This window comes from Heterocephalus glaber, unplaced genomic scaffold (assembly GCF_053883595.1).
Source record: "Heterocephalus glaber isolate CG9 unplaced genomic scaffold, H.glaber_assembly_v1.0 deba00001504, whole genome shotgun sequence".
Classification (NCBI taxonomy): domain Eukaryota; kingdom Metazoa; phylum Chordata; class Mammalia; order Rodentia; family Bathyergidae; genus Heterocephalus; species Heterocephalus glaber.
The window spans coordinates 18,531,887-18,553,598 of NW_028258324.1; the positions used below are offsets into that span (position 1 = coordinate 18,531,887).

Below are 21,712 nucleotides of genomic sequence, written 5' to 3' on the forward strand. Positions count from 1 at the left end.
CCTATATTTTGTCTGTTCTGTCCCTAACACAAGAATGTTTTGTCTCTTCCTTTACAAGCCTTGCCTACATTAGCAACATATCCCTAATAACTAACTACACATAGCCCCTTCGCCTCAACTTAACTACGATTGTGTCACCAATAAATATCAGCTTCTTTGGTTGGCCAGGGTCTTTGCTGCCTGCTCAGCACCGTCCATCCTGGCTCCCTGTTTTTCTATTTCTGTTTCTGAGTCTTTCTTCTCACCTTGCACCACAGCACTGAGCAGATCAAGATGGACCACAGAGGTCTCTGATAATTCAACCCTAGAATGGGGGGGGGGTTGCTAAGAAATACAGAAGGGAAAAAATCCTTTTTCCCTCCTGCACATCAACTTCTGGCATCTATAAATCCTCTCTCCCCCAGGAATGGAACCAGGCCCTTGCACATACTAGTGCTGTACACCCTATATGGCTGAGCTATACTATCAGCACTGATATCTTCTAATCTTCAACATCAAATTCAGGCCTTGCTTTCTACCTTATTTTCAAGTCTCCTCCTGTGTAAATTTAACCATGGTCAGTTCAAGACTTCATTCTCCACTCTACCTAAGCAGTCTACACTTCTGGTCACATATTCACTGCTTTCAACAAATATTTATAAAGCAATTTGTGCCAGGAGTTGGGAACCAATCTATAAACAGAAAAACATGGTATCTTTTCCCTGAAGAATATTATTTCCCCTCCCCCCCCATGAATTTTCTTTCTACTATGAAATCCAAACAAATAATCACTAAATTGCTTATGTTTGCCCTGATCAATAGACATTTTTTTTAACCAGGGAATTCAAAGAAATAATTACTTAATTGCTTACTTACAACAGGAAGATGAGGTGTGATTAGAAAATATGGTAAATGTCTAAATTTTAAAATTTATTACAGTAAAAGATACATTGCCAGGGCCAGGGATTGAGCTCAGTGGCACTATGCCTGCCTCATAAGTGCAAGGTCCTGAGTTTAATCCCCTGTACCAAAAAAAAAAAAAAAAAAGATACATTACCATAATCCTCCTAATACCTCCCCCATTCTAACACACTTATCCCATAATTCTTGCTACTTTCTGGAGCAGTTTTAGAGTTCTTTTTTGTGTCTTTAGTGGCTGACTCAATGTCCTGAATCAATCCAAAACATTTATGTTTCATGGTCATTTCGACTTTGGGGAGGAGGCCCAATGGTGCCATATTTAATGAATAAGGTGGATGAGGACCCACAAGCCCACTTTTCCATTGGGTAGCACTTGGCAGCAGCAATGACCGTATTATTTATCAACTCATTAAAGACACAAAACAAATACTCCCAAACTGCCTCAGGAGATGATGAGAACAATGGGATAAGTGTGTTCTAAGCAAGGGGGAGTATTCTGAAGGGAATTAATGGCAATGTGTCTTTTTCTGTAATATTTTAAAATTTAAACATTTACCTCGTATTTTGATCGCCTCATGAAGGAGAAAAACAATGTCAAGACTATTAAACATGGGGCTGGGGATTTAGCTCAGTGGTTTTGCCACCTGATGTGCAAGTGCAAGGACCTGAGTTCAAGCCCTGGTACCCAAAAAAAAAAAAAAGACTATTAAACATGGAAACCTAAAAATAAATAAACAAACCAACAGGGAAACCTGGCTGGTTTGGGGGCAGTAAAGGTTTCTTTTGAGAAGTAACAAAGGAACTAAGTGCTGAAGGATATGTAATTAACTAGGAAGGTGAATATTCCTGACAAAATGTGTTGTAGTATGTTCAATGTTGTATGTTGCATGTGTTGTATGTATGTATGTTGCTGTATGTCCTAAGGTAGCATAAAGCATGATGTGTTAGAAGACTAGTGTGGCTAAAGAGGAAAGGGAGGGAGAAAATCATATGAAAGTGGTATTGTTAGTTTATAATGTGGTACAAGGTAATCTAAACAACCAGAGCCAGGCATGGTGGTGCACACCTGTAACCCCAGCACTCAGGAGGCTGAGGCAGGAGGATCACTGTGAGTTCAAGGCCAGCCTGGACTACACAGTGGGTTCAAGACCAGCTTGAACTACATAGTGAAACACTGACTAAAAAAACAAAAAAAAAAACAAACAGAAAAAAAGAAAGAGAGAGAATAGGGCCTGGGGGAGGAAAGAAAAGAAAAGAAAATTAATGTCAAGTAGTAGTATACATTCCAATACTCACTTAGCCTTGATTTGGGATAATTTTCTGCCTACTAACAATGAAAGGAGAAATGAAGAAGAGCATGAATGGAATATTGTAAATGAGCTGTCTTAAGTCCTTCTAACACCTCACACCGTTCTGTGGTTTTTCATATATTTTATGTCATAAGTAAGAACCATTAACATAAATATCAAATATAACATATATTTGATGCAGTAGAACTATAGAGCAATTTATCCTCTCTTATAATGAGACTATAATGAGCCCCAAGGGGGGCTGGCACTCTTCCTCATCATTGTATTTGGCTCAGCACCAGCACGGTGGGTGGCTGCAATCAGTGTGGATCCCAGCCTTCGGGACTCCCTGTTTTGACTGTTTCCATTGGTAATGGCACACACCCTGATTGAGGTCCCAAGAGACACAGTGACTGAAGAAACAAACACCTCATGATTTTTCTTAGGACAAAACGAATGTAAAAGAAGCAAAACAGGTGGTATCATTTAGAGGGATTTCAGAAAGCAGGATGAACACAACACTGATTAAATACACTGGGTAAAAGTTTAACCTGAAGAACCTGAAGAAGACTCTAGGGCTAGAAAACATTAACAACGCTGCATTTCCTAGTCTCTTAGGGGCACCGAGGATGGGTGGAAGGAAGGAGAAAAAGAAAAAGAAGGATCCAAGATTCAGATTTCCCTACAGCAATCCTGAAGAAAATAGCTTCCAGGGCCAAGAGGACAGGAATGTACCATTGTCACGGTGAGGGGTGGAGGGGACAGACAGTGTACTGGGCAGATCAGGCGTGGTTAGGACTGGAGCAAGGGACAGGTTTTTCCTCAGTCCAGACCCTCTCTTCTCTCACAGAGCAGCAGGAAGTACTCCTTGATGGCTGTGAGAATGCCCGCTCCTGTTCTGTATCTTCCCTGTGCCTGGGGAGGTTGTGGACCAGACTGGCTTGCTGGGCCAGGGAGCACAATAAGTCTCCCCTTTCTAAGCTAAAAGAAGAAAGAAACTACACGTGTTTCTTTAAAATATCAGTATTTCCATTTCTATAAGCAGAGATTTTTTGTCAAATTCATAGAACAGACACACTTCAAAAAAGAAAAAAAGGCAGTCAAGAAAAAAACCTCTAAACTGTGTGTGGTGGTGCACCTCTATAATCCCAGCACTTAGGAGGCTAAGGCAGGAGGATGACAGAGTACAACGCTAGCTTGGGCTACTTAATGAGTTCAAGGCCTGCCTGAACTATATAGCAAGGCTGTCCCAAAAAACAAAAGCAAACAACACCAGCAAAAAGTACGGGAAATGAATGCTCTTGGAATCTGACTTTTAAAACTAAGGTGTGGTCCTAGGATCACACAAGTTTGCTTCCTAATACTCTAACCTTCCTACCACAAGTGACACAATAGCCTAGGGGTGATGAAAGCAACCTCTGGGGCCAAAGACCTGTCTCCAAATCTGGCCAAACTTGACACTTCCAAAGAGCCCCTTCCCTGAGAACACTCTCGCCTCTGCTTCCCTATTGTCCACTTCTCAGATTTGTCCTGGTCCTGCTTGGCCAGTTTTTTCTTCCTTGACTCCTTTTCAATTTGGGGACACACAATTAGTGTAATTATTTACTGCAAACATGTACTAATACAAATAAAATTTTTAAAAATTGGGAGGATCTCATAGTCTAAATCCTCTACCTGCTTTTCTCTTTCCAGATCTCTATCAGAGAATACAGCTAACTCCTCTAGACTTCCTCTGTACCAGTAATTCTCAAGTGAAGGTGACTGTAAGTCTGGAGACACCTGTGGGTATCACAAGGCAGAGTGTTTGTGGAGGGTGTTACTGAAACATCTACAATGTTAAAGGACAGTTCCCACAACAAAGAATTATCTGGCCCAAAATGCAAGAGTGAAACTGATTAGATCTATGCAGATATCTTGTTGGTTTTTTGAGATATGGTCTCCTATGTAGTCCATGCTGACCTCCAATGGTAGCCTCAGCTTCCCAAGTGCTGGGATTATATGTTGTGTGTCACCATGCCAGGATAGATAACTTGAATTCATTCATGCCTTCTTCCCACAAATATATTGACTGTTAAAGATTTGCTATCTCCAAGGGCAAGGGGGGGGGGGGGTCTGTAAAAGTAGGCATTAATCTCATGCATCATGCCCTGAAGAAATCAGGAGCCATATAGATAAAATGTGTTGTGCCTCAGTCACCTCGAGCTTCCCCACATTTACAAATCTAAAGCTAAACACTTTATCATTTTCCCTTCTGCCCCCCACCACCTACCCAACCTGCTCCTCTTCTTGTACTCTCTGTAACTCCTATCACACTTTGCCAAAGATCAAGGTCAAAAATACTGCTAAATTCAGGTTTCTTCTTCTTGCCTAATACTGAACCAAAAGTCAGGACCTTATGAATTTACCCTGAATATATTTTTCAGACTCAAGCCCACTCCCTCCTTCCACTTTTCTTCCCAACTTCCCAAGCTCAATATGTCCTGGATGATTGTGTCTCATTCATGTGGATGCTTATATTTTAAATGTGAAATAGTCTGAGAATATAAATCATAAGCATAGCATTGTGCTTCTGAAATGTGTTAGGTTCCTGACTCTCCGTATGTATAAGGTAATTTTTGGATATTCAATCCATGCTTGTTTGAATTTTTATAGCAACAATAATCTCCTTATTGTGATTTTATATAAGTCAAGCTCAGGTGACATTCAGGGAACATATAAGCCAGAAAGTTAAGCCTGTTCTCATCCCTCTTAGCCAAGTGAGAAACTACTCTCAATTCACAAATCCAAAACTCCCCTGATAGGTTTTATAGCCATTTACTCATGGAAGCACAAACCCAGAAACAGAGTGCTTATCAGACAAGGCACTTACCTGTTCCAGGTAATAAAAGTTGCTCTCTGTGTTGATATGCCGAGACCAACAACCTGCCTCATCTGTATCCCCGCATCTGAAAGTGAAGACAGAGAAAACACACGCTTAAAAGGTAGTGATGTTTTATTTTACAGTATCACAGTATGAAAAGTAATTGTTTTACTAAAATCTTCAAAAAACTATCTACACATATAGCTGGGTGTGGTGCCACATGCCTGTAATCCCAGAATTTAGGAGGCTGAAGCAAGAGGATCAACTGTAAATTCAAGGCCAGCCAAAGTTAAATAGTGAGACCCTGTCTCAAAAAACTAAAGGAAAAAATCTAGATATCCCATTTTAATAAAATAATTGAATCTAATTAGTAAAACATTCCTAAGATGACTCTGTATTATTTACTAAAAAGAAAAAAGATCACATCCTTGTGAGAACAAAATAACCCTTTTTTAACTTTAAATGTTAAAAAACACTATATCAAATCAGATTATATTTTCTCCCTGATAATGGATCTTAATTTAGGCAATGATCAATCATAACAGAAACTGGTTGATGGTGATAAACCAGGGAAAGTAGAGAAAGTAGTGTAAGTATTGAAATGAGGTCATATTTTTCAACACAAATACAAGCCAAGGATGTAAATAAAAACATGACTTTTTAAATCCAAATTTCCTAAAAGACAGAAATGCAAGTACATTTTATAATATTCTTCTAAAATAATTTCTCCCAGTAGGAAAATTCAGGACAACTCCAATTGGAGCACTGAGGAAATATATTACTCCTATTAAGTAGGACTTCAAAAATACTTCATAAGGGGGCCAGGAATATAGGTGGGGCCAGGGATATAGCTCAGTGGCCCTATGCCTGCCTGGCAATCACAATGTCCTGAGTTCAATTCCCAATGTGGGGGGATTTAATATGAATGGGTCGGGCATGGTGGCCCATGCCTATAATCCCAAGAGTCAGGAGACTGGGACAAGAAGATCGCTGGGAGTTCAAAACCAGCCTGGGCTGCACAGTGAGTTCAAAGCCAGCTTGAACTGCACAGCAAGACCCTGTCTCAAAAAAAAGATACTTAATATGAATCTAACCATGAGTAAACATTCAGACAACTTCCAAATGAGAGATAATCTACCAAACTGGCCCACATTTTTTTTCTGGTACTGGGGATCGAACTCGGGACCTTGAACTTGCAAGGCAGGCGGCGGAACCACTGAGGTAAATCCCCTGCCTTGGGCTACATTTTTAAAAACTGCCAATGTCATGAAGAACACGCTCTGGATTAAAGGAGACAAAACAAGCTGATAGCTACATGCAGTGCCTCATCTTCAGCTGGATTCCAGGTTTTTATCAAGTTATTTTTCCCAGGTATGGTGGCATAGTCTTATAATCTCAGCACTGGAGGCTGAGGCAGAAGGTTCGCCACAAATTCACAGCTAGCCTGTGAGTTAAAATTCTTGAACATAGTGAGTTCAAGGATAATCTGAACTATATAACAAGGCCGTGTCTCAAAATAAACAAACAAAAGTTATTTTTTTACCAAGATAATAGGGAATATTGAAGACCGAGTACTAGAAAAGAGTATTAATGTTTTGTTTTGTGTTTTTGTTGTTGTTTGAGACATGCTCTCACATGTAGTCCCCGATTGGCCTTGAACTCAAGTGTGTATTCCATGCTGGACTCAAACTCAGGGTGATCCTCTTGACTCTGCCTGCCCCAGTGCAAAGTGCACAGATTATAGGCCTGTGCCACCATGTGAGGCTGTTTTGTGTTTTTTGAGATAGGTCTTGCTATGTAGTTCAGGCTGGTCCTGAACTCACTATATAGGCCAGGCTGGCCTCAAACTCTTAATTCTCCTGCCTCAGGCTTCAAGTGCTGGGATTACCAGTATGTGTTATCACACTTGGGTATCACAGCATTATCCTTACAAACTTTTTATGTTTTTAGTGCTGGGCATCAACTCAGAGCTTTACCCACCACTAAGCACACACTACCACTGGGCTACCCAACCCCCTAGCCCTTTCACTTGCAACCTTTTTAATACGTTTTGAAGTATTACAAACTAAAAAGATGAGGAGAAGCCATTCAGACAGAAAAATGAGGTAAACGACCTTTTAGAATTTACAAGACATCTTTTGCAATGTCTTTCCAAAAGGCTGCAGTGAAAACATTCCTAAAGAGTTACAATTTTGGACCATGGCTATGGTTAGAAAAACAACATTGTATTGCTTCTCAGCCTTCTGGCTAAGATCAAGTGTAGACAAACAACACTGCATCAAGTGACTACCCTGGAAAAACAGAACAAAAAGCTTATTTTAACACCAAGGTAACTGAGATGGGAGCTCAGGACAGCAGGAAGCATATGTGGCAACTTTGTACCCCTGTAGTCATTTTTCTCTCATTCATATGGCACTGATTTCCACACAGTTGCCAAGAGACAAGCCAGAGGACATCATACCTGCTATCTTTCCTTGACAAGGTGGTCCGCTGTCAACCACACATCTCCCCTGAAAGATACTGGGAAACTATGATGCTCCCCTCAATAAAATACTATAGGTATAACTTAACCACAAAATTCTACCGAACCTGAGTTTTCCATACAAGCCTAAGGAAAACTTTTTTTTCTGAACTGGTGATTGAATCCAGGACCTCACGCATGCTAGGCAAGCGCTCTACCACTGAGCTAAATCCCCAGCTCTTTATTTATTTATTTATTTTTGTACGGAGGATCAAACTTGGGACCTTGCACTTGCAAGGCAGGCAGCAGCACCACTGAGCTAAATCCCCAGGCCTCTTATTAATTTTTTTTTTTTTTTTGGTACCGGAGATCAAACTTGGGTCCTTGCACTTGCTCAGCAGGCTGCAAAACCACTGAGCTAAATCCCCGGCCTCTTTTTAATTTTTTAAGTTTGAGACAGGGTCTCACTAAGTTGGGAAAATGGCCTAGAACTTGCAATCTTCCTGCTTCAGCCTCCTGAGTAGCTGGGATTACAGGTATATACCACAGTGCGTAGCAATAAAACTCTTATTACAAACATAATATACTGCAGAAATGACTATTATTTTTATAAATTCTATTACCTTTGACAGAATCTTTTATTACAGCAACAAACTGAGCCCACAAAATATCAGGATCAATTTCAACCCAGCCAGCTTGAGGATAAATATTTTCTACCTATTTAGGAAAAGAGAAGATTTAGTAAAAATTAGATCATATTCATAGTATCTGAGTCTTAAAACCTACTGATTAAAATAAGCAACATGATTTCACTTGTCTAATTTTTACTGTTAAAATTCAGCAGTTGGGATGTAGTTCTGTAGCACAGCACTTGTTCAGTATGTGCAAGGCCCTGAGTTCAATCCCCAGCACTTCCCCTTCCACAAAAAACTGAGAAAAGACATATGTAAAATTAAAAGGAGGACCAAGGATCTAGATCGGTGGCATCGCAGCTACCTTGAAAGTGCAAGGTCCTGAGTTTGATCCCCGGTACCGCAGGGGGAGAAAAAAAATTTTTTTTAAATTAAAAAGGACTATAAAGCAACACCAAAATAACAGTAGTTCATGAGTTTACAAAAGATTTTAGCTTCTTTTTTTGTTTTTGTTTTTTTGGTACTGGGGATCAAACTCGGGACCTTGCACCTGCAAGGCAGGAGGCAGAACCACTGAGCTAAATCCCCAGCCCCTGATTTTAGCTTCCTTTATTTTATCTTAACTTTTACTTTTCAAGTTTTCTACAAAAAAGGTGTTTTGTAATTAAAAAATTAAAACTTGTAAAAAATTAAAAAGAACTATGTTCCAGATCACTCTACAATGGAGTAAGAACACACTCCACCTTGTGTCTCCCACTACATAGAAATACAAAACCTAAGCCTAACATGGTGGCGCATGCCTGTGATCACAGCATTCTAGGAGGCTGAGGCTGGAGGATCACAAGTTCAAACCCAACCTTGGCAACTTAGTAACTTAGTGAGTCCCTGTCTTAAAATAAACATTTTTAAAAAGGAGTAGGGATGTAGCTTAGTGTAAAGGCATTGAATTCAATCCCCAGTACTGAAAAAACAAAAACAAAAACTTAGAATGCAAGGAGTAGTTTTTGTTTGTTTTGTTTTGTTTCGTTTTGTAGACACTTAAAAAGTATGCAGTAACTGGCAGATTTGGAAAGTAGAATTCGAGGGCCATGGGGCTAGGGAGGCAGCTCAGTGCAAAGGGCTTGTCCAGCGTGTGCAAGACCCCGGGCCAGAGCCCCTGTGCTGCCAAAAAGAAAAACATTTGAGTGCTAGGAAGTGTGTGTGTGTGTGTGTGTGTGTGTGTGTGTGTGTGTGTGTGTATTTCCATTCTCCTCCTGACATTCCCTGGTGGGTACCCCGAGGCACCCTGAAAATCCAAACTGTGCTGTTTTGGGGTTCAAAGAAGAAGAAAGGAAACCCCAGCACTCAGAGAGAATGATGACCCCCGTTTTCCCTTTTCCCCTTGTCTGCCCTCTTTCGCACCCAGGCTAACCTGCACTGTGGCTGCAGCAGCAGCAGTGGCATCCGTGGATTCAAGTACTGACGGAGAGAAAACCTCATAATCCACAGACTATGGTTCCAAGAGGGTGAGCTTAACTCCTACGCCTTTTCTTATCTCTGTGGTCCTCCTGCCTGCCCAGGTGACCCAGAAAAATGAGGTAACAAGCCAGAGGACCAAAAGAGCAAGGTTGGGCATCAGAAACTTCGTGAAAACCTCAGAGAGGAAGGAGCTTGGAAAGAGAACACAGAAAGCTGGGGATAAACTTCTGGGCTCGTTCGAAGCTGTACTCCTGTAGGTATAACCCTCAAACAGCAGGCTGAAGATGCTAAGGGGACCGACCACTGCCCAGGCCCCAGGCTGACTGCTAGGATGCCCACGCATAGAGCAGAGCTGAAGACTTACCACCAAGATTTAGAGAACAGTACTATGGTCGAAACCACAGTCCATAGAAGGGGGCAGATTTGTACTCTGAATCCTGCTAACAGAAAAATAATTTCTCACAGGATTTATTCAGGACCCAGAGTTTTTCAACATAATATTCAAAACATGTAGGTATAATCCAAAACTGCAACTTATACAAAGAACCAGAGAAATCTCAATACACATTAGAAAAGAGAGTCAATAAATACTAATGCCAAGATGATATTTCAAAATCACTTTAAAGTACCTATTATACTCTTTAATAAATGGTGCTGGAAAAACTGACTTTCCAGATGCCAAAGATTGAAACTAGACCTACATCTTTCACCATGCACTAACCTAAAATCGAAATGGATCAAAGATCTTAATATTAAAACAGAAACACTAAATCTGCCAGAGAAGAGAATAGGTAGAATACTTGAGGACACAGAAGTAGGCAAAGACATCATAAACAAAACCCAGATCGCATGAGAAATACTACAAAGAATCAACAACTGGGACCTCATCTTATTAAAAAGCTTTTGCACAGCAAGAGAAGCCACCAACAGAGTGAAGAGACAAGGCCACAGCATGGGAAAAATTTTTTACCAGCTGTTCCTCAGACAAAGGACTAATATCTAGAATATATAAACAACAAAAAACTGAGACCCCCCCCAAATTTTAATACCCAATGCAAAAGTGGCCATCTGAAATGAAAAGACACTTTTCAGATGAAAAAGTAGAAAGAGCAAATAAATATATGAAAAAATGTTCAACATCATTGGTCATTCATGAAATACAAATTAAAATAATGCTGAGATTCCATCTTACTCCAGAAAGAATGGCTGTCAAGAAATCAACCAGCGGGGCCGGGGATTTAGCTCAGTGGTTCTGCCACCTGCCCTGCAAGTACAAGGTCCCAAGTTTGATCACTGGTACCAAAAAAAAAAAAACAAACTAAAAAGAACAAGGATGGGAGATGGGATGTGACTCAGTGGTGGAAATGTTTGCCTAGCATTTGCAAGGCCTTGGGTTAGATCCTAGCAATGCAGGCAGGCAGGCAAGAAGGAAGAAAAAAAACATTCTCGCAAAGAAACAGAAAACATAAAGAACTTTTTTTTTTTTTGATACAGGGTCTCCCTTTGCAATTCAGGCTGGCCCTGAACTCACTATGTAGCCCAGGCTGGCCTTGAACTTGCTGCGATCCTCCTGCCACAGCCTCCTGATTGCTAGAATTACAGGTGTGTGCCACTATGCCTGGCTAGGAAGAACATTTTAAAACTGAAAAATATAATGATAAAAATAACTGAAAATCTGCCAGTGTCATACACTCTGGGAGGCTGAGGTAGAATGATTCCAAGTCCTAACTCAGACCATGTCTCAAAATAAACAATAAAGAGGGACAGAGATGTAGTTCAATACGAAGACCCTGGGTTCAATCCCTAGTGCTAAAAAAAAGTTTTAAAAAAATCTAAAAATGCACTGGATGGGCGTAAAGAACAGAATAGAGATAATAGTCAAGAAACTTGAAGATAGATATAAAGTAACATAGTGAGTTCAAGGGCACCCTGAACTACACAACAAGATCCAGTCTCAAAAAAAAAAAAATCCCAGCTGGATTTCCAATATAGAATGACAATATGATTCTAAAACTTATATGAAAAGACAAAAGAACTAAAATAGCCAAAATGATATTGAAAAATAATAAAGTATGGCATGGTGCCACATGCCTAAAATCCCAGCACCCAGGAGGCTGAGGCAGGAGGATCTCCATGAGTTCTAGGCCAGGCTGGGCTGCATAGTTCAAAGCCAGCCTGAACTATATAGCGAGAACCTGTCTCAAAAAAAAAAAAAAGTTGGGAGAAATCACACTATCCAATTTACTTACTCTAAAGCTACAGTGATTAAATTGTGTGTTACTGATAAGATACACAAATACACTGATCAGTGAAAGAGAACTCAGAGTCCCAAAATAGATCCACACAAATATGGCTAATTAATGTCTGGCAATTTAATGGTGAAAAGACAAGCTTTTTCAGCAACTGATGTTGGAACAAGACATCCATACAAAAAAAAAAATCAACTTCAACCTAAGCTTTACAGTTTACAGAAAATTAACTCAAAATGAGTTAAGACTCTAATTGTGAAAGGAAAAACTATAAAACATTTAGAGAGAGAATACAGGGAGAAATCCTCACGATGTAGGGCTAGCAAAAAAATTCATAGAGAAACAATACAACTCATAAAACAAAAAATTGTATCACTGGACATCAACAAAGTTAAAAAGATTTTCCCTGCAAAAGATACCATTAAGAAAATGAATCAAAAATGGGCATCTGAGGGGGCTGGGGATTTAGCTCAGTGGTTTCGCTGCCTGCTGCGCAAGCGCAAGGACAGGAGTTCGATCCCCGGTACCCAAAAAAAAAAAAAAAAAAAAAAAAATGGGCATCTGAAATGAACAGACATTTCTCAGACAAAGAAGTAAAAGCAGCAAATAAACATATGAAAAAATGTTCAACATCACTGGTCATTTATGAGATGCAGATGAAAACAACACTGAGATTCCGCCTCACCCCAGAAAGAATGGCTGCTATCAAGAAATCAACCAATAACAAATGCTGGTAGGGTTGTGGGGAGAAAGGAACCCTTCTACATTGTTGATGGGAGTGCAGACTGCTGCAACCACTTGGAAATCAGTATGGAGATACCTCCAAGAACTAGAACTAGAGGTCCCATTTGACCCAGCTACTCCCCTGCTGGGTATCTTCCCAAAAGAATTAAAAGAATCATACCACAGCGACATATGTGCACCCATGTTTATAGCAGCAGTTTGTAATAGCTAAAGCTTGGAAACAGCCCAACTGCCCATCAACTGGAGACTGGATAAAGAAAATGTGGTTTTGGGCCAGGGATTTAGCTCAGTGGTTCCGCCGCCTGACCCGTAAGCGCAAGGACCTGAGTTCGATCCGTGGTACAAAAAGAAAATGCGGTTTTTTAATAAAATGGAATATTATTCAGCCATAAAGAGCAAGAAACGACATTTATAGCTAAGTGGATGCACATTGAGGCCATACTCTTAAGTGAAATAAATAGGACACAAGTGTGTAAATACCAAGTAGTTCCTCTGGTGTGAAAAACTAAAAGTTTAAATAAGGATCAAAATGTATAATTGATATTGTGAAATAGAAAGAAAAGGTCTAAAGGAGTCGGGGAAGTGGGAGGGGTAGAGGAAAGAAAAGAACACAAAAGAAAAAATATGAGAAAAGGAAAAAAATGGAAACAAAGTCTTTATAAATAGGGAAGGGTGGAGGGTTGAAGGGGGGCAGGGGAATGGGGAAAAAAGAACCAAGAAATATCATGTTAAGGTAAAAGATCCCAATGATTAATGTAACTGTATTGTATACCTAAAATGTACCAATAAACATAATGGAAAAAAATAAAATAATAAAAATAGCTAACATGCACTATAAAAAAAAAAGAAAATGAAGCAACACAGTATAGACTTGTAGAAAATACCCAATATAGAACTTAGATCCAGAATATACTGTTTAAAGAAATCTCATTGCTCCACAGTAAGCAAACAACCCAATTAAACAAATGGGAATAGGAGGCTGAGGCAAGAGGATCTCAATTTCAAGTAACTTAGTGACTTAGTGGGACCCTGTTTCAGAATAAAAAAGTAAAAAGGGTTGGGGATGTAGCTCAGTGTGAAGGCCCTGAGTTCAATCCCTAGTACCACAAAAAAAACAAAAAACAAGAACGCAGAAGTCTTGAACAAGACTTGAACAGGCACTTCACCAAAGAAAACATGGATGACAAAAATGAAGATAATCAACACTGTTAAGCCATTTAATGCAAATAAAAACCACAATAACAAGGCTGGGGATGTAGCTGGGCAGCACGCCACCTGCCTGGCAAGTGCAAGGCCCTGAGTTAAATTCCCAGTACAAAAAGGAAACAAACACAGCCCGAGATTTAACTCAGTGGTTCTGGTGCCTGCCTTGAAAGCACAAGGTCCTGAATTCAATCCCCAGTACCAAAAAAAAACCCCACAATAAGGCAAGGTATGGTGGCTCATCAATGTAATTCAAGCACTTTGGAAGCTGAGGCAGGAGGATTGCTGTGGCTTCCAGGCCAGCCTGGGCTATATACTGAGTTCAAGCTCAGCCTGAACTACATGGAAAGACCCTGTCTCAAAAAAAAAAACCAACAAGGGTGGGGGATTTAGCTCAGTGGTGCACGCCTGCCTCACAAGCTCAAGGTCCTGAGTTCCATCCCTGGTACCTCAAAAAAAAAAAAAGTTACCATTTGTAGGTTAAGTCTGTCAAAAAAATCTGACAATAACAAATACTGATGGGTATGTGAAATAACTAATAACTGCTAAGAATGCAAAATGGTAATTATTTTGGTAAGTTTTGTTGATTTCTTTTTAAGACAAACATTCATTTCCCATGAGATGCAACAAGGCTCACTTCTACGTTTACCCTAGAGAAATGAATACTCATGTTCCCATTAAAATCTGTACACAGCTGGGCATGGTGCCGCACACCTGTGATCCCAACACTCAGGATGCTGAGGCAAGAGGATTGCCATGAGTTCAAGGGCAGCCTGAGCTGCAAAGTGAGCTCAAGGCCAGGCTGAACTACATAGCGAGACGCTGTCTCACAAAATCAATAAAATCTGTACACAAATGTTTATAGCAGCTCTAGTCACAATCACCAGAAACTGAAAACATTCTAGATGTACTTTAGCCGGTAAACAAACGTGATACATTCATATCACGGATTACTACTACATACGATATGGACAAATCTCAAAGACATTATACTGAATAAAGCCAGTCCCAAAAGGCTTTTTATTCTGTGATTCCACTTCTACAACATTCTTAAAAAGAAAAAGTATATGACAAAGAATAAATAGATCAGTGGTTACTGGTAAGGGAAGGTGACTAACAAAGAGGCGGTACGAGAGGGTTTTGGGGGTTACTCTTACACATGTGCTAAAACTCCTATATCTATACACCAAAAAAGGTCCATTTTTATTTATGCTAATTTAAAAAATAAGGGCTGGAGGGCAGGGGATTTAGCTCAGTGGTTCTGGCGCCTGCCTCAAAAGTGCAAGGTCCTGAGTTCAATCCCCCATACAATAAGGGCTGGAACTCGGCATGGCACATGCTTGTAATTCCAGCACTTGGGAGGCTGAGGCAGGAGAATGGCTGCCTGCACTACACAGTGAGCTCAAGGCCAGCTTGGACTATATAGTGAGATCCTGTCTCATCAATCAATCAATCAATAATGGCTAGGTATGGAGTTCAGCACAAGAGCACTTCCCTAGCATGTGGGAGGCCCTGGGTTTGATCTCCAGTGCTACAAAATCAAAATAAAATTTAAAAACATTTTTTTTTTGTACTGGGGATCGAACTTGGGACCTTGCACTTGCAAGGCAGGCACCGGAACATTGATCTAAATCCCTGGCCCAATAAAAATTTGAAAAGCCTGTGGTTGGGCCGGGGATTTAGCTCAGTGGTTCTGTTGTCTGCCTTACAAGCTCAAGGTCCCAAGTTTGATCCCTGGTACCAAAAAAAAAAAGCCTATAGGGCTGGGGATGTAGCTTAGTGGTTCCGGCACCTGCTTTGCAAACACAAGGACCCAAGTTCAATCCCTGATACCAAAAAAAAAACCCTATGGTTTCAAAATAAGAACCAAGATGTATCATGTAAAGGTACAAATTCCCAACGATGAATGCCATCATATTGTATACCTAAAATGTACCAATAAACTTAATTTTATTTTATTTTTTATTTTGGTACCAGGGATCGAACTCGAGTCCTTGTGCTTGAGCAACAGGTGAATAAACTTAATTTTAAAAAAGCCTATGGCTTCAAGTTAAATTGATGGCTTGAACATATGGGTTTATCTTCAATTCCTCTCAAGACTCCACTAAAAGAAAAAACACAAGACTCAAAGGCACAAGGACAAAGTGAACAGGAAAGCAAACAGGATCAGACTAGACGTTAACAAACATTTTGAAGATGAACAGTGAGTGGGCAGGGGGCGCAGGGCTTGGCGCCAAGGAGAAAACACGGGCATCTCACTCAGGCTCAGACTGCACTGCACCTCTACTCAATCCCTAAGGAAGAGTAGCAAAACCATGCTCTGAACCGCTTCACTCAGAGTAAAACCACTGTTCCTTTATTATGCACGCACGCATGTGCGTGTGTGTGTGTGTGTGTGTGTGTGTGTGTGTGTGTGTGTGTACCAGGGATTGAACCCAGGGCCTTTGCATCAACCTACATCTTCAGCCCATTTTTTATTTTGAGAGCTTGTTTAGCGGTTCTAGCAGAGCAGCACAGCTACTCCTTCATCAGCAAGGTCGTCCTCTTCCACTGGGGCACAGCTTTCGGGGGTCGCACAGGGAGCAGTGAGTGAGGAAGGGGATACCACCTGGCCAGCCAGATCAGCCGGATCAACCCTGGCGATCAGTGGAGTGACAGATACTGTGGCCAGATCACTCTCTCTTCCTTATTTCGAGACAGGGTCTCTCTAAATCTCTAAATTGGCCAGGGTATGCTTAAACTTGCAATCTTCCTCCTTGAACCTTCCAGAGTGTTGGGATTCCAGGCTGTGCCACCATGCCTGGCACCATGACACCATTATTCCTTATAACAGTCTGTAAGACTAGAGTCAGATGCCCTCTGCCCCTGCTCCTCATGGGCCCCAGAGTGTACAGAGGGTGTCTCTTCATGCTTTCCCTGGCATTTACAAGTGCCTGGGACTTTACAGGCATTCCATAAATAACAGGTGAATGAGTGACTGAACATAGAACAGTAAAAGCCCAGCCCAGGGACAGAGAGCAGAGATTCTAGGGTGGAATCCTGGAAACCAGAGGCTCCTACAAATGCCAGGACGCAAGATAAGGCTGTCCAGAGAACCAGGTCAGTCTCCACAAGGATCCCCAACTCTCCTCCACACCAGATCTCTGCCTCCCCCTAACCTGGCAGAGGGAAGAGGTTTACTCTCTGGAGGGGCTGAACCAGAGAAGCTCTATTTATAAACACCAGACATGGCTGAGTGTTATGGTAAGGCGGAGCACTGAAAAAAATGAACAGACAATATCCAAGAGCAAAATAAAGAAAAAGAAAGCAGCAACAATATGCAGAGCATAAGAGTGAAGCTGGGTGATGTGGTTAAAGAATCATTCTTCTCCAGTGAGCTCATCAGAAACAGATTTAACAAAATCTATTTCCCATGCAACTACAATCTTCTAATAACAGATTGTAATGGATCAACTGCAGAAACCACTTCCTCACCCCCACAAGTCAGTGTGGATAGACTGCTTTGCACCTGTCACCTGTATGCTCTGACCCAGAACTGCCAGGATCACTTTCCCCAACTCCACCAACCTGGACAGCCCATCCTACCCCTGTATTGCTCCATTTCCCATGGTTATAACTCAGTGCCCAAGGCTGGGTGATGTGTAAAGAGGTTACTGTGGTTTACAGTATTAGAGGCGGAAAGTCTAAGATTGAGTGGTTCCCTCAGTCCAGCCTCCAGTGAGGCCCCCAAGGCTGCATCCTGTCAGGACAGTTGGCCATAGCATGGTGGCAGGAGCATGAATGAGAGAGGAGGAAGGTGCCAGGCTCACTGTTGCACAGTCTCTCCCTCCGGAGAACCAACTGGGATCTCAAAAGAGTAACTTCAAACCCGTATGAGGACAGGACCCTTAAGTGCCGGGTGGCTCCCAAGTGCACACACTGGGGCCAGGCTTTTGACACATGAAACCACATCCAAACCACAGCAACCTGCACAAAGAGCAGGAGTGAAGTCTGTCCCTCTAGAGAAGGGCCAAGCCCAAACCAAAAAGTTTAGAATCAGATTTAAGAAGAAAGTACCTTTTGTTGATCAAAACCAACAACAAGGACAAGCAGAGTCCATTTTTTAGAATGCACAGTAGGTACTGTACTAGAGATTGCATTGTTCTTTTGGGAGTGGAACTTCTGTCCTATTCTTTCAACCATGATCTTTTATGGGCTCTAACAATAGCATGGCATTCCACTGGGGAATGTGTGGGTGGCACTGGGGATGGAACCCAGGCCTCCTGCATGCTTGGCAACCAGCCCTGTGAACCAACAATTTTATTTATTTTTTGGTTTTCTTAAAACAGGGTCTCGCTATGTAGTCCATGGTGATTTTGAACTCACTATACACACCAGCCTAACCTTGAACTCACTGCAATCCTCCTGTCTCAGCCTCCCAAGTGCTGGGATTGCACCACCATGCCCAGGCTCCACAATAATAAAGATACAATTAAACTAAATTTCTAGGGAAAAAAAATGACACAAAAAATAAAATCCCAAGTGTTTTATTATTAAAGACAATAGCCATAAAATTACTCTGCCAAACTGCTACACAAATTGCTAAACACTTAGTTTTCTTTATCTTAACCCCAGCAGGCCCAGCACCACGCTTTAAAAAGTTCAGTTGTAAACTCCTGCGACAGTTTGAAGAGAAATGTTATAGTTATGGCTTGTGTTAGACGTTCCCTCAAACCTCATGCGGTCATAGGTGGGGCTTTTTCAGAGGTGGCTGGATCAAAAATGTGTGATGCTGGGATTGATTCGTGGTGCAATGCTAGGACCAAACGCATTAGGATTAAAGGTGTGAATGCTACCCACTCTAAGTAGCCTGGATAAGATATAAGGGATAGAAAGAGCTGAGGTTGACCCCTGCTTTCTTTGCTACTTTCTGCCCATCATGAACTGTTTCTCCTCTGTGATGCCTGCCTGTCATGGCAACCTGCCTTGGAGCCAGCCAATTATGACCTGAAACCTCTACAATCTGTAAGCCAAATAAACCTTTCCTCCTTTAACTTTGGGTACTGAGTATTTTGTCTCAGCAATGAGAAAAGTAACTAACAAAGTTATGAACTCCTTAATCTAAAATACTGCTTCAGCCAGGTGTGGTGGCACACACCTGTAATCTCAGCACTCGGGAGACTGAGGCAGGAGGATCGTCACAAGTTCAAGGCCAGCCTAGGCTCTATAGTGAGTTCAAGGCAAGCCTGGACTACATAGCAAGATCCTGTCTCAAAAAACAAAACAAAACAGGGCCAGGGATTTAGCTCAGTGGCACCATGCCTGCCTCACAAGCACAAGGTCCCAAGTTCGATCCCTGGTACTAAAAAAAAAAAAATAATAATAATAATAATAATAATAAATATTGCTTCATCCTTGGAGGGCAGAAATTTTTCATATTTCTATTTACTCACATACTGTTCCAGACACTCTCTCCAGTTTAGGGTATGAGCAAACACTTCTAGCTTCCTGTCACTCTCCTCAATCGTGATTCATCTTTGACATTCTTTTTTGTTTGTTTGTTTGGGTTTTTTTTTTTTGGTACTGGGGATCAAACTCGGGTCCTTGCACTTGTGCAGCAGGTGGCAAAACCACTGAGCTAAATCCCCGGCCATCTTTGACATTCTTAATCTTGTTTCTAAATAAACTAATGATTTACCCCAAATTATACAGCAACTGTGAAAATACATTCCTAACAATTGTGTTATCCTTTTGGTTCCAAATATTCCTGTTCTTCCCCACCCCTTTTCTTTTTCAGCACTGAGGACTGAACACAGAGCTACATCCCCAGTTCTTTTAAAAAATTTTTTTTGTTCTTTTTGGTACTGGGGATCAAACTCAGGACCTTGGGCTTGCGAGGCAGGCGCAGTGCCACTGAGCTAAATCCCCGGCCGTTAAAATTTTTGACACAGGATCTTATCAAGCTGCTAAGTAGCCAGGGTTGGCCTGAATTTGCCATCCTCCTGCCTCAGCCTCCTAGAGTACTAGGATTACAGGTGTGCAGCACCACACCTGGCTCCGTTCCATTTTTTAAAAAAAATCACTGCTTAAAACAAAAGTACTTTGTGTCTAGAATGATAAGGGAGACTGCAAAAAGTACCAGTGCGTTTGTTAAAGACTCCTAATAAAGAGCACAGGGTCATTGAAGGCCAGGGTCAGCCTGCCACCTCTCCTTGAGGCTGGGTACAGACAGGCTGCGGGGGGACTAGCAATGCTCCTCCCCCCACTCCCCACCCCCAGTCAGCCACAAAGGAAACGGAAGCCGGGAAGACCCGGCTCACAGCTTACTGCTCATTGTCCTGGTACCGAAGCCTGAAGGAAAGTCAGCTGTTGGCTCTATTCAAAAGCTCAAAACAGTCACTACTTACTTGCACCCCGGATGAACCAACTCCTGGGCAACTGCTGCAATGAGAAACACCCCCAAGACATTGGGAAAGATGCGCGGACACCAAGAAAAAGGGGAACTGAGGAAACAGTTCAGGTAATTGGTAGCTCCTGTGCTCTCCACACTACGAACGTAAAAAGATTTGAAAAGAGCAAGAACACGATGTCCAGTGAGTATTATTTTTGGTGCATTCACAGTGATGTAGGAATCAACACTTCATTAAAATGAGAATAGAATATCAATTTCTTGGCTGCTCAGCAGTATGACCAACAGTCTAAGACTTTGCTAAAAAACAACCAATGACTTGGCAGGGCTCTTAAACAAAAAAAGATAAGTTTGCTTAATTCTCAAACATGGAAATAAGAATAGTAGAGAACTCAGATTTCAAAACTTGCCCAACACCTCCAATACCCACGGAAATCAGCTGGTCATTGTGAGGAGCTAGCACATTCAGGAGTAGTTAATAAAGATGACAGCCGAAAAACAAGAACTTGAAATTCTATCAAGATCTGAAAATTTAAAGTGTAAGATAAAGATGGAGTCGGAGGTCTGTCTAGGAAGTACAGGGAAAATTGAGCAACTCGCAAACCACCTCCTGCACGCACACCACAGCCCGCTCAGTCCCGTCGGCAAGCGGCTCGGCCCAGCCGAGTGAAGCCAGCTGACAGGAGGCGCACGGCCCGGAGCCCTTGGCCGGGGAAGGGCGCGGGGAGCAGCCGGCCCAGGAGGGGACCCGGACCCGCCGGAACTGCAGGTGGCCGCGTCCCGTCAGGGTGGGGCGGACCGACCCGCTGGCCGCCCGCGACCCGATCCCAAGTGCCCGGAGATGCGCGCCCCGGTCACCTTCTGCGCGCTGGAGCCGCGAACCAGCGCCGTCCGGTCATAGACGTGGCAGCGGATCACAGAGCTCCCCACGTCCAGCCCCAGCACGAAGGCCGTAGGCCGGTGCTGGAGTCCATTAGACTGCTCCGACATCCCAGCCCTCAAGCCACAACGCCACCCCCGCCACGCCGGCAGGCGAGTTATATAAGCCAGCACCTCCCGGCCGCGCGCCCCGCCTCCTCCGCCAGAGCCGGGGCGCGCCCCCCGCGGGCCCCGCCCCGGCGCGTGACGTCACGGTCGCGCGAGGGGCGGAGGCGCGCTTCCGTACCCCGAAGTTGTGGCTCCCGGGTTCACCGGGGTTTAGGTCGTAGCCTCTTAAGGTCGTGTGGGTTTGGTCCTCGATTCTAAATTTTTTCCTCGTGACTCCCAGCTCCCTGAGGAGCTCCTGCGTCCTTCTGACCCCAGTATGTATTAATAAAATGAGGAGGGTCCCCCAAGGCTTCTGTCCCCGGAAAAGCTGGTACGAGTTGCACTTGGAATGCACAGCAGTAAAAACATACTAAATGAGATACGAGACAAGTAAACCTTCCCCAACTCTCTGTGTGAAAAAAAAAGAAACCTTAAGGAGGCTGTTTTTACCATCGCGCCGTGGAATCTAGAAGCCTCACAGGGATCATTTGCTCCCTGGGCC

The 21,712-nt window shown here is 42.4% G+C and overlaps 1 protein-coding gene across 9 annotated transcripts in view; it reads right to left on the bottom strand.

Moving 5' to 3' along the window:
* Positions 1–21,234, bottom strand: part of Gk5 (glycerol kinase 5) — a 92,421-nt gene extending 71,187 nt beyond the window's left edge. For 5 of the 9 annotated variants that reach the window (XM_087186252.1, XM_087186256.1, XM_004834372.3 and 2 more), the window contains exons 1-3: positions 21,043–21,231; positions 8,134–8,227; positions 5,059–5,134 (exon numbers count right to left, since the gene is read on the bottom strand). In XM_087186252.1, coding sequence (XP_087042378.1) covers positions 5,059–5,134; positions 8,134–8,227; positions 21,043–21,174 — 302 coding nt within the window. In that variant the 5' untranslated portion in view covers positions 21,175–21,231. Of the gene's footprint in view, positions 1–5,058; positions 5,135–8,133; positions 8,228–21,042 lie in introns of all 9 variants that reach the window. The other 4 variants (XR_015440836.1, XM_087186255.1, XM_087186253.1 and 1 more) reach the window with 4 other exon arrangements.
* Positions 21,235–21,712: the final 478 nt, after the last annotated feature.